The sequence below is a fragment of the Amphiura filiformis genome, chromosome 5 (genome assembly GCF_039555335.1).
Source record: "Amphiura filiformis chromosome 5, Afil_fr2py, whole genome shotgun sequence".
Lineage (NCBI taxonomy): Eukaryota > Metazoa > Echinodermata > Ophiuroidea > Amphilepidida > Amphiuridae > Amphiura > Amphiura filiformis.
Genome location: NC_092632.1, coordinates 35,667,490 through 35,686,751, shown reverse-complemented (window position 1 = coordinate 35,686,751; position 19,262 = coordinate 35,667,490). Strand labels below are relative to the sequence as shown.

Here is a 19,262-nt window from a genome sequence, read left to right as displayed (position 1 = left end):
CACCAGTGGCTGCACTATGAGGGGCATTTCCCCCCCCCCCAAATATTTTCCTTGCCCCCCCACTTTAAGGGGACTCGATCTTTTGTGCGTAATTATAGAGGGCCAGGGGATTCACTCTATCATTTAAAAATTATTTGAAAAAGTTAAAGAGCCCTAAGAATAAAAAACTGTAGTGTAATTCACGCCAGACACAATTTCTTTATATGACAAAAATTAATTTTTGTAATCGATCAAAAAACAAACGTTTTATATCAATTTTAAATTTAGCCTGAATCGGTAAATATGGTACCTCTCGCCCTTTTTTAGGTCAAGGCTGTTTTTACCATTATGCAGCGAACCATTGTTGAAGCTATTTCACATACATGTACAAAACATTCTAGAGAAAGAATGAGCCCATATACTGTTGAAATATCTTTTGTTGATTTCGAATGATAATGTCATGAATTCGTAAATTTTAAGGTCAAATTCCTAAAAGCAAAACAAAACATTGCGACGCAGATATTTCCCGACTTACGCAATTTCATCATCACATTGGTGTCTTTATTATTTGTTTGAAACCTTTCCCAAACGTTCGTTCCTCTTTATGCATAAAACGGCTAATCTATCTTTACAAAACGTGTCTTTTTTTAGTAAACAAAAGGCTAAAGATGGCATTATGAGATTTATCATTTATCATTACACTCCTCCACTCAACTGCCACTGTGCGGGCTGAGCGGTAAAGCGCTAGATGCGTAATCAAAGGAAGTTCCAAATCGCTGGTTCGAATCCCAACGAAGCCTGTGGAAACTTTTTTTTTCTTCAAAATTCATGATCACATTCCGAAATGAGTCACTTGTCGGTAAATCATGTATCGTATCCTGAAAGGCAAAACCCAAAAATTACAAAATTGGCAATTTTGTGCAAAATTTGTTAATTTTTTGCCCACCCCGAAATTCACTGGTGCCGCCGCCACTGTGTAGCACCCTGTATAGATTACTGAAACAAAATGCTAAACTTTTCAAACCCCCACCCAAAATGAGTGTTGGCATAAAAAAATCATGATCAGACAACAATGCTACAGAATAATAACAAAGTCTAGTGGCAAATTGATGAAACACTTCTTTCAGATTATTTGATAAGAACTGTTCAAATACACCTTGCTGTCCTTTGGCATGCTCCTGCCATTCCCCCTCTTATTTTAAACCTGCTATTTTTTCTTGCCTCCTACTATACTTTACCACTATGCCCTAACAAATGATTCTTGTACCCCCTAAATTGTCAAATGGAATAATCCATTTCAATGGTATGGTCCTTTTCTCAGAATTCTGATTCAGTTATTTATTAATAAAACAATATTTTTAGATCACCCCTGCACTGCTCTGACTAGTTTTATTATTTTACAAAAATATATATAAAAGGTTCAACAAAGGTGGGCTATGCACGGAAAGCTATTTAGACCATACTGAACAGAAAAAAGATCTAGATATTATGAAATTGCTGCAGGATGCTGGCTCCAGGGTGTAATAAGCTCGCTACATGTCCACCTGCCATTTTAGATGGGCAGTTTGCTCCTGGGACAGGCATATTAATGCCTGTGGCATATTAGTGCTAAATTAAAACTAATAAAGTTCTGTGAACTCAAAACAAGACCAGGCTAATAAATCAATGCTATAGCAATAGCTATTTGAACTGACTGAACTCCAGAAAATACAGAGGTCTGGTTTATGTTTTCAGTGGCAAATAAGGGACAGGCAAGTTTTGTGAAAATGGGTACTTGTCAAATTCTAGCTAAGACTCTGGCTGGCTCTTTTTGATACTAGATACACAGAGGGCAAGCCATGTGTCTCAAGAAAAGGACAGGTTTCTTCCCATGTACTGTTTCTGCAATTAACAAGCCATGTGACTTGAAAAAAGGACAGGTATCTGGTGCCTCTCCATGTACTGATATTAAAAGCCCGGGATTAAAAGGACACAAATTTATCGGTGCAGGACTCTTTCTGCTATACACAAGCCACGCGACTCAAAAAAAAGGACAGGTTTCATATTAAAAGGATGCAAATCTATCAGGAAAGGACTCTTTCTGCAATAAACAAGCCACTTGACTTGAAAAAAGGTCAAGTTTCTGCTATCTTTCCATGTACTGATATTAAAGGGCACAGATTTATTGGTGAAGGACTTTTTCTGTATCCACAAGCCAGATGCTGGCTGGAGGCCATGTGATTCAAAGAAAAGACAAGATTTATGGTACCTTCCCCCAACCTTTCCAAGTACTAGATATTAATAGGACAAAAATTGATTGGCAAAGGACCCTCTGCTATAATAAACAAGCCATGTGACTTGCACAATTATTTGTACTACCAAGTGCAACTATTTTCAGGTCTATAGAGAAAAGGTCTTTCTTGCACTTGGCAATATAAACATGTACACACACAAATCTACACATCCCTATTTTATTAAATGGAATAACCCATTCCTTCCTGATTTGCACCAGGCAAACAGTAAAGGTCTATGTGCTTGAAAAGGTCTGTCTATGACTAGTATGAGCCTGTAAAGGTCCTCTCTTACAGCTTGACTAAGGGGCTGTGCAATAATTATGACCCGGGGGGGGGGGGGGCTCACCAAAAATTGCTTGCCCCCCTCTTAGTCAGCCAAAATCGCTTGCCCCCCCCCCTCGGCCTGCCAAAAAATCTTTGTCCCCCCCCTTTTTTGGGATCCCAATTTGCAAACCTAATGGTCTAGATACATGTTGTGAGCTCATCAAGCAGGAAAATTTGTGTTTCTGTACTGTTTTCCTAAGCCTTTTTAGAGCATTTTATTTAAAAGGCGCCACATGAATGTGTGCCAAAAATCGCTTGCCCTCCGGCTCCTCTCAGCTTGCCAAAAATCACTTGCCCCCCTTTTTGGCTTGCCACAAATGTCTTGCCCCCCCAATTTTACCCTCCCACCCAGGCTCATAATTATTGCACAGCCCCTAAGATAGGCAGATATAGAGATGCAACACATAATATCACAGACTCAGTCCCCACCTTGTTAAATAGAATAGGTAATTCATGCTCACAGCTCATGCTTTCATTTAATATTATTCATCACATTACCCCCAGAAAGGGGGCAGTGGCATATAACATGAGTCATCCTATTGGGGGGGGGGCACTGACCATGATTGGGAGGGGGAAGGGCACCAGGCCTGATTGTGGGGGAGGGGCACAAGCCATTTTTTGGCAATTTCCGGTGAAATTTGAATTTTCAAATTGATGGGGGGTGTGCACCTCCCTGTGCCCCTATGATGATAATCCACTGAAGGGAGGTCACTCTAATATAAAAGTATTACCCATGCTCGTAAATACTGAATGGCGTAACTGATGGTAGGTATATTTTAGACTTGGTGCTTGTGAAGATTTTATAACCATTTTCACTAAATCTATAAAAGTGTGAATCAAAGTTCATGTTCATCAGCATATGTTTAACTATAATGTTTACTAAATGTTGCCAGGATTTATTGTTGCCACACAGCAACTCCCTTACAGGCCATAACTACCCACAATTAGCCTTACTTCCTTACTCCAGAATCTGATTATGTGTTTTTGTCCAGTTAACGAAACATAAAAGGACACCACGTTTCTTGAAAGGTCTACCCACAACTGAAAGGTCTAAATAGTAACAGAAAAGGTATCTTATATTAAACATAGAGGTTGGTTGAAAATCAGTTCCTATTTCATTGAATGGAACAGGCCACTATACAATTTCATATGGTACAGTGTCATACAGCAACATTTACAAATTAGGGGTGTTAAAGTTCTTTGGTGTTTGATTGCAGGTTGAAAAGGTCTACACACTACTGAAAGGTCTACACAGCATAGAAAAGGTATATGATCAAAATTCAGTCCCTATTTCATTGAATGGAACAAGCCACTATACAATTTCAAGGGGTACATTATACAGTAACACTTTAAAATTAGGGGTGTTAAAGCTCTTTTGTGGCTAAGTTGTAGCAGAGAAGATGGGCAGGTTTAAAGGAGTACAGAACAAACATTATTTGAACAAATAAACATATTATTTGTACAAACATTGTAATGTTTTCTTTTAACAAAATGCTATAACACAGCAAAGAGTTTAAGAAATTGTACGAAAATGTTCATTCATGTATTTTAATGGGACTTATTCTGCACTTGCGGGCAATTTATAAACATTTTTTTTAAATTTTTCACACATTCGCTGGGATCACTGAATAGGCCTTTAAGACTCAAATATCTATGAGTATCGGGTAGTGCAACTGATACTTTGTATCAGGCCATGTGACTCAAGAAAAGGACAGGTTTCTGGTACCTTTCCATGTACTGATATTAATAGGACACAAATCTAACAGCAAAGGACTGTGTCTGTAAGAACAAGCCATGTGACGCTAACAAAGGACAGTTTTTATAATAAACATGCGATGTGACTCTAAAAAAGGACAGTTTCTGCTATACACAAGCCACGTACCTCAAGAAAAGGACAGGTTTTTGGTACCTTTCCATGCACTGATATTAATAGGACACAAACCTATCGGCAAAGGACTGTTTCTGCAATAAACAAGCCAAGTGACTTGAAAAAAGGACATCCTTTCCAAGTGCTGATATTATTGGACACAAATCTATTGGCAAATGACACTTTTCTATATGCCTAAAGGTCTTTTGCCTGAAAAGGTACGTCTTCTTTAATATCTATGACTACAAGCCTGAAAAGGTCTTTTCTTCACAGCTTACCACAGTCCTACTCGGGCTCCTTAACCAACCTAAAAAGACTTTAAATGGCGTAACTAATGGTAGGTATGTCTCAAACTCAGAGCTTATGAAGATTTTAAAATTATTTTCACTAATCTAAGTGTGAATCACACAGTTCATGTCCATCAGCATATAATTATATTTAACTATGTTTCCCATATGTTATCATGATTTATTGTAAAAGATAAAATAATGATAAAAGCGTACAAGAAGGGCAAAATATTTGTCGTAAAAACTTATTAAATGCTCATTTGCTCTAAGATATTTAATGTTTGCAATTTACTCCTAGTTTATCATTTATTTATTATTTATCTAGGCTTATATATCTTTTATTTATTTATCTATTAATTTATCTATTTATCAATTTATTTCAATATCATTATTATTAAGTGCCTATTTATAATGATATTTAAATCTATCAACATTATGCTTACGTCATCCAGGAGTTATTATCCCACTTGAAATCGCCATATAAACACAAATTAATAAAGAAATACCCAATGGGTGAAATAAAAAGCATGATCTATCTTTTCAAGAATGAAAAGAGGATATAAAAATATAACAGAGCATGTCCTATAAACATGATAAAGAATTATTTAAAATCGTACAAATGTGAAACATGTAATATGACATATACTTAAGGGATCTGGAATGAGCGTTTTGAAGCGTTTCGACAGTATTTTTGTGGGAAATGAGAGCACATCAGACATATCGAATTGCATTCTGAATCTGAAGAATGTCTTTCTCATATCAAATAATTATCATTTTTTGAAATTCACGATATAATGCAAATTTTATGACAAATTATTAAAATTTGATATTTTCAAATTTTGATATATAACAGTCCTCAGTAAATTTTATAAATCTAATGACATATTCTTAAAGTGTATGTAGCTGGGAGGAAAAGCCGACGATCAATTGAAAATTTTGACCTTTCATATTGAAGATATTGATTTTATTTCCCAAAAAGACCTATTTTTTTTTTTTTTTTTTTTTAAATCCATATCTTCAATACGAAAGGTCAACATTTTCAATTGATCGTCGGCCTTTCCTCCCAGCTACATATACTTAAAGAATGTATCATTAAATTTATACAATTTACTTCGAGGACTGTTATATATCAAAATATCAATTTTAATGATTTGTCATAAAATGTGTATTACATTGCGAATTTCAAAAAATCAAAATTATTTGATATCAGGACATTCTTAGTATTCAGAATGCAATTCGATATGACTGCTCTAATGTCCCACAATAAATACTGTCCAAACGTTCATACCCCAGCCCTTAACATAAAACAAAATAAAACGGTCATGATAATATGACATTACGGGCGAACACCACTAATGAAGCGTCTTGGTTGAAATGCACGTGAAAATTAATGTCTTTCTTGCTCAATTTGAGGCCTTTTTGGCTCTCATAGTTGCCTGATGTACCCCGTTACATTTTATTAAGAAACCAGGTAGTATAGTTTCTCTCCATTGATTTTGAAATAGCGTCTCCAGGAGGGGGGCTCAGCGGGGCTTTCAGATTTATGCGGTGGGGGGGCTTAATGGCTAAAATCGCCAAAAACCGCCTGATTTTACATATCCCTCTAGCGTTGGTTGTCAGTAGATTGCAGTCACTCCTCATCAAGTGTTGACAAAGACAACAGTGGTTGTTGAGACGTACACAGTAAGTGCATTTTCTTGGATCAGATACTAAGAACTCTGGTTTACTAGTTTACTCTACCGATCCTGATGAATTTGTTCAAGACAATCAATAACGATATCTGGGGGACCAATCACAAGCCAGATTCATGACCAATTTTAGTTAGGCCAGAAATTGGCCTAACTCTCCATAGAATCCCGTGTTAAAAAGTTATCCGCAATCCAAAGTCAGTAGTCCACTTGGGAAGCTAACAAACAGAGGGCGCACGGTGACTGAAAAGATTAGATGTGAAAATCTATCAATTGTGCACAAATAATAATCAGAGTTTTAAGCTTAAATGCAATAGCCAGAAGCACAATTGGCAAGTGGAGTACGGAGAAGTCTAGCTACACCCTGGAAGGAAAAAAACAGTATTTGAAGCGAGGAAATGTGCAATATGACTTAATGTAATACATTAAAAAAAGGCTTAAAAGGCAACTATTAGGCCCTGATTCATATTTAATCATCATTTAGGCCTGTAAATTATATAGATTGTCTGTGTAAATTTAGCAGGATCCGACTTTTTATGACGACTTTCAAAATGTGTTACATTTCAGAAACACCAAGCTGTTTGTGAGGTGGCGTTAACTGTATGGGTTATAGGTTGAACTTTTTACAATATTTCTGGAAAAAAAATCCTGAAATCCATATATTAATTTTTACAATGGATGTCGTCATCTGACCTTCTGCTTGCAGAAAGGGAAGTTTTGAAGAACTGAGTTGTTTTCCGGCCCCTGTCTGTACAGAAAGTCTGTGGGGTTATTTACTGGTGTGCACCCTAAAAGGCCCTTGTCATAACCAATGGTGGCGGCATGATTTTTCCGTGCATGAGGGTTTAGGAAAATTAAATTATATGTCTAAACTTGAGGTTGCATGTGTAAAACATGGTCTTTTTTTTACGCATGTTTGGGGTATTGAAGTGATATTTTTTTTTCTTGCACAATCATGGTAAAGATCCATGTCATACATAAGAGATTATAGGACATACAATACTTGGTAGGCCTAATGATAATGCGTAAACTTTGTACCTGTTAGGGAACTGAAATCAGACTGAAAACACAAACGTCATTCGAGGCTCTGTCTCACCAGTTGCATTTACAAGGCCCTTGTTATAACCAGTGGTGGCGGATGATTTTTTTCTGGGGGGGGGAAGGGTCACACAAGGTTCTGAACAGAAACGTCACATACGGACCAACCCACACTACCGAGAACCGCGAATGCCGAGAACCGCGAAAGCCGAGAACCGCTCTAGTTGTTGCCATGCAACAACTCACTAAAGGAATCTAATCTATAAATGGAAGTGCTCTATTCATGTTTTAAAAAGATTAGTTTAGTAGGGCAAAGAACACTGATCAACATGCCTTTTATTTGAAGGTAATCGGACATACGGTTTTCATAATACAAACATTTACTCCTTCTTTGTATTGTACTTTTTTTATATCAACTTAAAAGTCCTTAAATGTAATTCTTACCAATATTTTGCTAAAAACAATGCAAAATGTTCATAACATTTATCTAACAGAATATTGGCTTCAAACTTGGTCATAGTGTTCCTGATAACGTTCAGAAAATGTATGCATAATTATTAAGCTAGCCACCTTATTTGAATAATTAATTAGCATTTATGCAAATAAGCTCAATAATTATGCAAATTATGCAACTATATAGAAACACTTTGGCCAAGTTTCAAGGCAAAAGTAAAAGGCAAAATAAAAGTTCCCTGAACATTTTTGCATTGATTTTTAGCAAAATATTGGCAAATATTACATATTAATGAGCCTTTTCAGTCATATTAACTCATCTACATTGATTATTGATAAAAACAATAAGATACAAAGAAAATGTATTACTCTCTTAATCTGTATAAAACATGCTCAGCTCATTTGCTAGTTTCCAGAAAATGCCTCATATACCACTTTAACAAAACATAAAAGGACACCACACTACTGAAAAGGTTGACACGCAACTGAAAGGTTTAGAAACAGTACAGAAAAGGTCTATTATATCATGATCAAAAATCAGTTCCTATTTCATTGAATGGAACAAGCCACTATACAATTTGAAGGGGTACATTATACAGCAACACTTTAAAATTAGGGGTGTTAAAGCTCTTTGGCACTTGATTGTAGGTTGAAAAGGTCTACACACTACTGAAAGGTCTACACAGCACAGAAAAGGTCCAGCATGATCAAAAATCACTTCCTATTTCATTGAATGGAACATGCCACTATATAATTTCAAGGGGTACAGTGTGATACAGCTACACTTTTGAAAAGGAGCAGAGAGCAAATATTTTTTGAATAAAATATTTGAACATCTAATATTATTTGTACAGTTACAAACATTGTAATATTTTCAGATTCATTTTAACAAAATGCAATACCAGTGGGCAGTGTCCGAAATAAGGAAAATATGGAGGTTGTCCCGAGTACAACTAAAGCATAAATTCTGCTTGTCCTCAAAACATTTTGGTTGTCCCCAAAATGTGTCATATTTAAGAGGTAAAATATAGTGGTTGTCCAGAGGATAAGTACATATCTCGATATGGTTGTCCCCACTGATTTTTGGACAAGAGGACAAGAGGATAAGTGCTTATTCGAACTGGGGTGTGCTTTGGGTTCTGAAGCCCCGCACTTTTTGGCTGTTTTTGGCGATTTTAGCCATTAAGCCCCCCCCCCCCTCATAACTCTGAAAGCCCCTCTAAGCCCCCCCCCCCTTTGCAGGAAAAGATCCTGGACACGTCGGTGAATACAACAGCTAGGTTGCATTTACTATACTTCAACAGACAAGTAGGTAGGAAATAGACCTTTGGAAAAAGACCTTTCAAAGGTCTTTGAGTATCAGGTAGCACAACTGATTACTTCATGTAGGAGAGGAAATAGGGAGCGTAGAAATAAGATGGGCATAGATAAAAATCTTTTTGTTGATTGATCAGTGCATATACTTTACAGGTGGTTATTTTCACAAGGGTTTTATTTTCATGCATATGCCAGAACCATGGAATTAAAGACACATGAAATGTTCAATAAATATGGAAAAGGATTATAAATAAGCAATGACAAAATTAACGAAATATTTTGCTTTAAATTGTGAAAATATCTTCACACAAAAATATGGGTTTATACAGTAGCTTGCTCTCTTAAAGCCATATTGTAACATTTGCTGATGAGGATGCCCTCGATATTTTTCAAAATTCTGTTTTTTACATGTTTATAATGTACTTTATCAAGCTAACATGTACTGTAGTTTTGTCAAAATCTGAAATTTTGAATAAAACACAAGAACCGTCATTTAAAGCCATTTTTTACATTCAACATGTACATTGATTTCCCCAAAAAAGCCCCCCCCCAAGCTTGGTTACAGGTTGGTAGATCATATACAACAGGAATCTGCAACTGGTGGGACATGCTCACCACTTGTGGTGCAGAGTCACATTTCAAACAGCGCATGGTGGCTAGTAAGGAGAAAAAAGATGTCCAAGGAGTTGCCCATGGAACCCACCAGAGGCCCTAAAGTGAGCCCATTACCCCTACCTGTTAGCCAATCTCCTCCGCTCTTGTGGATAATATTGACACTAGAATTCTCTACATAGAACAAATCAATGGATTTTAAAATCCTACCCAAGGTGCAATCTGCTCAGGTGAAGAAATTCTCTGTGTATCAAGTAGTCTGTGCTACAGACCAGGGTTTGATTTACTTTGAAAAACTTGCATAGCAATTTTTAGCAAAAATATTATTTAGGTGATGTTCTTATAATATTAGCATATGTTTACATTGTAAAATATTGCTATACAATCTGATATTTGTGTAGCAGGTTGTCCAAAATGGGGAGCATTTTGCTCCACGACACAAGTTAAATCGAACCCTGCTACAGACCATGTACCTATATTACCCATAGGGAGATAAACTACTGGGTACCACACACTCTTGGAAACCATAGTGCTCGCTACGCTCGCTATTCATGGGGCATCGCGATTTGTGACTCGCGGCTGGTGTCCCCCTTAATCACGAGTAGTCTTTGACAAAGACTATGTATCAAGGGGAGTTCTTTTTACTATTTGCATGAACGACCACATTTGACCTCTGAAGTAAGTGGAATGACACGCCCCTAATTTAATAGCAGGTAAACATCTTAGGTGTTTTTTTTTATCATAATATCATAATACAGACCCTCAAAGCTTTTAATATTCAATATCCATTTGGTGGATAAACAAACTCACATGAACAAAAGTAATAGGTGTTATGGTTCCTTCAATGTCCAGTAAAACTACTTTGACTTTTTCAATCATTTTCTTTAACTTCTCTTCATTAGCTGATCCATCCTGGAAAATAAAAACGAAATTATAAAATCATATTATTGTTAGTCATGATACATGTATGTCAGTTTAGTCACTGTTTTTAAAAGCCATTTCTGATCCCCTTCATCAAGGAGTAAAGGCTTGGTAAGGTAAAATGTCCCACCGGAACAATGCACAGGCCGATTCTGAAGTGCTCATCTCTTTTTCCTTGGTGTTTAGGGTTTAGGCAATACTCCCTTGTTAACTTGTGAGGGGGGTGCCACTTCTCTTGCATAGCAAGTTTGTTTTACCTTCCCAGCAGTATATGCTAGTGCCCATTTGTGCATCTGGGTGGTGAGAGATAATTATAAAAGTAAAGGGCCTTCATGTCTAAGTGCACAACACGATGGCACCATTGGATTTGATCACGAGTTATAAGCCTGTACTGCTGGCCCTGCTGCACCACCACGCCTGCATGACTAAACCCAGTGAGTTTCTTCCTAATATAAATGGTGCAGCAGGTACAGGTACCTACTGTTAGTGTGTATATTCAACTTCATAAAAAATAAATTAACTCTGCCATACAGTGCATTGATGGATCTAATTTTGATGAATACAATGTAAGGGGGAAAAAGTAGGCACCAAATTAAAATACAAACCTTTGGACTAACTACAAACCTCTATTTCTGGAGAGTTTCTCTTTTGAAATATCTACAAAAGCGTTCAATACTTGATTGCCCATTTTTGTAGCCCCGATTCACAAGGGCTTGGCAAATCAATTGCCGATAGAAGCTCATGCATCCCTGCGTTTCCTGTTGGCTGTTTTGTTAGGGCTCATATTGAAATTCCCTTACACAGGAAGGTGTGCGCCATCCTGCAGCTTTCCTGTGCTAGCCTTCTTTGTTAAAATCCTGGGCAGGGTGTATCACTGATGCATATAATCCATCCGTTTATGACCGAGCTTTCCTGAGGCGCGCGCTTAGCGAGGGGAATCCTGCCTTCTTTCTGTGTGAAAACGTGGTAGGGTATTTCAATATGAGCCCTTAGGCAAACTTGCAGCTCTGTGTGTTGATTACCGCACCCCATCTATCTCTTCCCGTGGTTTCCAATTCACTATAAAATTTAAAGTTCAAAGAGACAAAGCTACAATTGTCCGTGCAATTCCAGCAAACCCCCGCCCTCTTTTTTCAAATGTCTCAGGAACAACACGACATCACCCACACAATTGGGAAATCTATGGACATGGGGACTAACCATGACAGTGCAGTACAAAAGATTGCAATCAAGCATATTTATTCTTTGTAAATTGGTGCAAAATCTCTCTTCTATACCACAAATATCAATTAAATGATCACAGCTGTCAACAGCGTGATACTTTTCCACGTACACTGTGTGATGAACAACTGCGTGTGTACAACACAGAAGTACATTGTAAGTAAAACCATGCCAACTCACTCATGATTGGTTATTTCATATTATTGTGTCCATGGTTGTGCGTTCGCGTTGTGCTTTGAAATACGCGACATACGAACATGGTTGGATCGCGTACAGCTGTTGGCAGCTGTGTTCATTCAAATCATTTCTACGGGTCAGTGCAGGAAAGTTAGTAACTGATGTTTGGTAAAATTGAGTTATACAGGATTATGAAAATATAGGTAAATACACACATTAGTTTAAAATGTAAAAATAGCAATTTTAAAATTAAACTTTCAATTCAATAATTTTTAATTAAAAAGTTGCAATTATAACTACATATCCTTGAATTTTATCTAGCAACAGCTGACTGTCATTCAATTGTTTCCAAAAATTGTACACTGTCACTTGGATTTCCAAATACATTTCAGTGGGTAGGCTGAAAGCCATAATGTACGATCTTATATTATAAAATTGGTGTTTTTTTCCAAACCAGATTTTGGCACATTTGTATTGCTTACACATGTTCCAACTTATACCCAAATGGAATCCGCCAAATTTGTTTTGTTTGTCAGGTCAACAGAGCAATTTTGACATAATGATCCCCTTAAATACTACACCTATGGTAAATTTGTGACTATTTTTGCATATATATAAAAAAATAATAACACACTGGTAACAAAAGTTATGTATATTATTGGGGCAAGGAATCCAATTACTACACTGGAATTTCAGTGATTCAAGACAAGTGGTTCAGTATATATGATCGGAAATGAGGTACATTCTTGCGGTACCTCTTTTCTTATCATAAATAACGAACCGCTTGTCTTGGGTCACTGAAATTCCAGTGTAGTAATTGGATTCCTTGCCCCTATAATATACATAACTTTTGTTACCACTGTGTTATTAGTTTTTGAGAAAAATGCAAAAATAGACACAAATTTATCGAGGGGTGTAGTACCCTTAAACCATTTTTTGTAAACTTTTGTTTGTTTGTTTGTTTTATTTCTTCTTTAACCTGGGACACTCAATCAGTTGAAAACACAATTAATCATCTGTTCTTCCTTGAGGCCCTTGAAACTCCATATTAATGGCCAAAATAGCCAGTGGGGTTTCTTTCACTTTACTTTGTTATTTCGGCTTAAAATGGACAGAAACCTTTCCTGACAGCTATTTACCTATATTATTTCAGCATGTTGAGTAAAGAATAACAAAATTAAAATTGGCAGAAATCATACATTATGACCTCTGTTCAATACACTGAAACTTTGTGTTGCTATGCATGTTATTTGGGGATTCAATCATGTTTCACCGTTGTTCATCACTGATTAACAACGATGCGTCCGCGTCGTCTGTGTGGTTTACTTCGCGATGGCAGCTTTAGCTGCCCGAGTGAAGAAAACCATGCAGACGCACCGGACAAGAGTTGTTAATCATTGATGAATAATTGTGAAACATGATTGAATCCCTTACAACAATGAAAACAAGCTAATTGATTTTTCTGTTGATATCAGCAATAAAACTAAAGAATAAAGCGGTAATGTTTAGCTGCTACCTCCAACATAAAAGAGTGTTTACGTTCAAGGCATGACAAATTTTATGCGATTACACATAACACGTACACTTGCGTTCGCGCATGACTGTGGATTTATCACCGATTAACAATGCTTGGCTCCTGTACAAAGGTATAGGAAGAGTTGTTGAATAAAGCCTTAGGTATTAATAATCTGACCTAATAAAACCTAATGATTTAGGTCAAAGTTTTAATTTCCTTATTGTAACAACTGTCAGGAATGTTTTCTGGTTATTTTAAGCCAAACTAAAAGGGGTAAAAGTAAAGAAAACTCACTAACTATCTTAGTTGCTTAACTGTGGTGTTCTATGGGGGAATTAATGTGTCATCATTATTTAATTCAAACTTGCTCTGTTGTCCTAAAATTACAACTGATTTAGCTGAATCAAATTAAGTGTAAGTTAGGACATGTGTAAATATTACAAATATGTCAAAAAATTGACCAACACCATTTAAAAAGATTATACACATTATGGCTTTAAAACAAAATATAGAAAAAAAAACAATTAAAAAAAAAGAAGTTCCAAGGCTTTTTAAAATCAAATGCAATTTACAGCTTTAAATAAAAAACAAAAAACAAAAACAAAAATGTACCTATCTACCCTAATTCTTTTTTTATGTAAAGCCAATCAAACAATATTTTTAGGCCTTATGCATGTATGATTATATATTGTTCCTAATTTGTAAATCAAATGTGAGGGCTGAGTAACTCAATACGTATACTACCATTTATTTTTACACCCTCGGATAAACCATCCAATATTTAAATGTATTTACTGTGTTAAATCTGCATTGATAGTAACAACACAGAGAATATATCTCACCCTTCCCATAATCCTTTGCAACATCATATAATCATCTCATTTCATCAATCGACACTTCTTTGTACAGGTTCCCTTTGTTTTCATTTTGAGAATAGACTGGTTAAACATATGTCCATAGTCAAGAAATAAACATATGTTTTCGCCAGCCCATAAGGCTGGTACCTAATTCTGAGATGGGGTTTGTGTACACTAAAGATTAGCTAAGATTATAGCCTTCTTCTATTGGTATGAATTATTTTTTTACTTCTCGTGGTGGAAATGTTTTTGATGTCTGCTAATTCGATTTGCAAGGAAAAGAAAGTATGTTTTGCCGTTTCAACGAATCAAAACGATTGAGTATTGCCAAAGTTATGTTTGAATTAATTATGACTTAAAAAGTTATCATAGGTTAGGCCTACACATATAAACATAAACTTGTTCAGCAATCAGAATATAAAAAAAATGACATGGTCAAAGCGGGGGAATGATCACGAGGTCATATCAGTGGACTACTGAGCATAGCATGATGTTTGGTTGCCTGTGAGTGCATAATTGATATGTTGATAACAGATCTAATAATGTTGTAGAATCAAAATCTTCATTATATGGACCACATTGAAGTCAAAGTAATTATCTATCCTATCCTGTATCGTTTATGGATAAAATTGACTCAAAATGTTATTGATGATATTATTGCTATCTTTAACATCAGTTTTGTCTTTTCAACGGAAAAATCCGATTGAAAATAAAGTTTTTAGGGCTAGCTATAATATTGAACAATATATCCCATATTTTGACATGCACTTATAGAAAATAAATAAATTATTGTCTTACTTTATAAATTATAAATACTGTAAAATGACACATAACTAAAGTGAGGCCAATTTCTATCTTTTTATTTGATTCATAAAATTACATTCAACAAAATGATTGAAGACTGAGAAAACACACAATGCAGACTATTACAGAATGGAGTAGGTAAGATGCCATGTCCATAGCTTTGCAGGAGTTTCGGACTAACAATCAACACATTCAAAAAAATACAGTTTAAAAGTGAAGATTGTAGTGAATGATCAGTCCTTTATCATGTGCTTGCCACTATCTACTTTATAGTAAACTATACATTATGAAATAATATAAAATTATTTTAAAATAAAATGTGCATGTAAGTTGAGTTAACATAGCGAATTAACTAACAACTGCAGTGTATTTCTTGATTTTAATAATAAGCATGGGTAAAAAGCAGTAAAGACAAAAATACAGAACAATTTGGAGTAATGAATTAAAGAGTTGACAGGAGTTATAGGAGTTAATGTTTTTTTTTTTTTTTGTGTGCATGTTCTCACCATTGATGGTTTGGTGAACTGTCATGTAACATGGATGTAAGCGTGATCCTAAAAAATGCCTTTCACGGTGACCCAAACTATTTACAAGACCTCTTCTGCATTGAGGCTGGCTTTCCCTTTTAAAGGGAATTTTTATTACAAGATCTGGATGTGCTCTCTTTAGTGAGGTACATTTCGTGACTATTTACCCATGTTGCACTATATAGCAAATCAGTATAGGAAATTAAAATGGGAGCAACACATTATGGGAAGTGAAAGATCTTCTCTGGTATCAACATCACTTTAGAATTTTCAAGACAGATTTTCTACTTAAGATTTAACTTACAAGTTTTGTTTTCTTAGCAGCCGGTGACAAATCTTGTGCACTCATATTTGCATGAAGTATTAGTTCAAAAGTCTGAAAAAGAGCAGAATTAAGTTAAGTTAAATCATGTAATTCCTCACCCACACCTGCTATGCAATCAAAATAAGAACTCTGACAAATTTCATATTTGTGGTTAAAGAAGTTCTGTTCAAGGAGGAAGGTGAACAATAATCAAGTAAGTTAGTCAAGTAATAATCAAGTAAGTTAGTCAAGTAATAATCAAGTAAGTTAGTCAAGTAATAATCAAGTAAGTTAGTCAAGTAATAATCAAGTAAGTTAGTCAAGTAATAATCAAGTAAGTTAGTCAAGTAATAATCAAGTAAGTTAGTCAAGTAATAATCAAGTAAGTTAGTCAAGTAATAATCAAGTAAGTTAGTCAAGTAATAATCAAGTAAGTTAGTCAAGTAATAATCAAGTAAGTTAGTCAAGTAATAATCAAGTAAGTTAGTTAGTCTCATGTTTTTGGGTATTCACTAACTTATCAAAATTGCCTTGGAATTGGCCAGGCCCAAGTTGTTTTTTTGACATTGTATGTCAGGCAAAATGCCTTTATTCGCTTAAACACACTATAAAAATTACACAAAAATTATTGCACAGCACATAATCCATATTTATGCGTTTTTTATTGACATTTTTTTTTATCGATGTCTTGAAATGAAAATCCTGCAATGGTAATTTACAGTGGTTTTCTTCGACACCCCCTCCCCCGACACAAATCACAGGCCCTGTTTCTTCATATTTAAGAATATTCACGATCCCCTTTCAACCGGCAGATTAAAAAAGTATTTAAAAAAAGTCACAATAATAGATATTTTCTAATTTGTAAGGAAAACATAGAAGCAGTACTGTTCTTTTCTTCTATTAGTATTTATTTGCTCACTGAAACAAGATGTTTTGCTTCAGTGTGTGTTTTTATGTTTGTGTGTGACTTCAGGGTAAACAAAGTGACTTTTAATATTTTGTATCTTAAGAGAAATGTCAACAACCTCAATATGTTTCGCTCTCAATCCTGGGATTGGGTCGCAAATCTACAGCTGATTTATGTCGTGTCATGCATATAAATGTAAAAAAAATTGAAAAAATCAGCCAAAATAAACTATCATTTTGCATGACAACAGTGTCGTTCAGGAAAACATTTAAACTTCGCCATATTTCTTGCTGTGTAGTGTTGCTATTTTACACCCACTAAATTGTTGTACCGCAACAAAATTACCCACGAAGCCCACGAGCACAGCGCCGGTGCATATTTTTTAGCCGGCAGAGGAGTGTTGGGCGGATTCAGTTCAATGCTGTAGGCCTACTCACACACATGGGCTTGGGTTTGAATATACAGTCCAGCCTCTTTTATCCGGCCATGATGGGACCAAGCATTGTCCGGATAAGTGAAAAATCCGGATAAGTGAATTACATGTAATTCTGTATTGAAAGTTCCAAGGACTGAAATTGTGACAACAAAAGATTGGGCTAATATGGGATAATAGCCAGTGTTGGAGGACTCGGGACTCGGACTCGGACTCGAGTCCGGACTCGAGTCCTTTTTTCAAGGACTCGGACTCGGACTCGGACTCGGAAGCTAAGGACTTGGACTCGGACTCGGACTCGGACCCCAAGGACTCGGGGACTCGGCTTCGAGTCCTCCTCGAGTCCGGCAAAATAGGGTCGTTTTAGGTCTTTTATTTTCGTTCATTGTAAACTTCTTATGCTTGATCAATGATCACATCACATGATTAATTTAAGTAGTTTTACATGCAAATAAATTCAGTTTGTATAAATAAAAGTAGGCCTACAATCAAAAAGCAAGATTGCTTTCAGTTATATCTTTAATTGGTTAAATGGTTTTTAATCATATTCGTTTGTTTTGACATGACTGCTTTGTTAGACGCATGTCTAGAATGTACATGAATAATAATATTACTCTGGAGCACTCAAGTTAAATTTTGGTATGGGTGTGCGGCGCCGAACTTTGGGAACTATAAGAACTGATTTGGGGGCAAAATAGGGGCTTGATGAACTGAAATTTCAACATTTTTGTGGAGGTCTGTGAACGTAAGTTGGGCCAAATTATAGGCTTTGGAGCTAACAAATTCAAAATATTTCCAAATTTGAGCTAAAGACCTACAATTTTCAGAGTGTTAGGCTCAATGAACTGGAGCATGATGCAAATGTGTTAAGGGACTGCCAGAGAACAAGAAAAAGGACCCCTGACTGCATCTTTTGCCTCTCTGTGAGTCTGTGATTATACGCTGTTTCCAAGGTATGCTACCTAAGGGTAAACTCATTTTGACCGATCGAAAGAGAGGGTGGAAGCAACTTTTTTGGGAAGCCGAGAGGGGGGAACAAGCAATTTTTGGCACATATGGGGCACCTTTCAAATAAAACGCTCTAAAAAGGCTTAGAAAACAGTACGTAAACGCTTACATAATATACATTACATAATTATCTAAACCATTATTTTAAGGTTTGTAAATTGGGATCCCCAAAACAAGGGGTGCAAAGATTTTTGGCAGGTCGGGAGGGGGGGATTTTGGCAGGCCGAGAAGGGATAAGCATTTTTGGCAATTTCACCCCTCCCCCGGCTCAGCATAATTATTGCACAGGCCCAAAACAATAGGCCTACTAGGCATGCTAGGTGGGACTAGCAAATTATGTATTTACAAGAAAATAATAATAGAACTAAAATTCTGGTTAAGTATAGGCTATACGTTGATAAAGTATTGGTGAAACCCCGGGCTTGAATTTGATACATAAGGACTCGGACTCGGACTCGGACTCGAACATTGAGGACTCGGACTCGGACTCGGACTCGGACATCAGAAATTGGCAGGGACTCGGACTCGGACTTGGACTCGGACACCAAGGACTCGGACTCGGACTCGGATGACGAGGACTCGACTACAACACTGATAATAGCACTAAAAGATGGCTTTAGAGTACTTTATGCAACATAGATATGCCATTCTAAGCATTCAGAGCATGGAATTAAGGTGTTAAATCATCAAAAACATGTTTTCCTGTGAAGATTTCACAGCCGGATAACAGAGAGATCCATATAAAAGAG

General features: G+C 36.3%; 1 protein-coding gene across 1 annotated transcript in view; it reads right to left on the bottom strand.

The window, feature by feature from the left end:
• LOC140153041 (enolase-phosphatase E1-like) overlaps nt 1-19,262 on the bottom strand; it is a 37,848-nt gene that overhangs the window by 14,702 nt on the left and 3,884 nt on the right. Inside the window, exons 2-3 of the mRNA XM_072175640.1 lie at nt 16,166-16,237; nt 10,649-10,750 (exon numbers count right to left, since the gene is read on the bottom strand). Coding sequence (XP_072031741.1) covers nt 10,649-10,750; nt 16,166-16,210 — 147 coding nt within the window. The 5' untranslated portion in view covers nt 16,211-16,237. The remainder of the gene's footprint in view (nt 1-10,648; nt 10,751-16,165; nt 16,238-19,262) is intronic.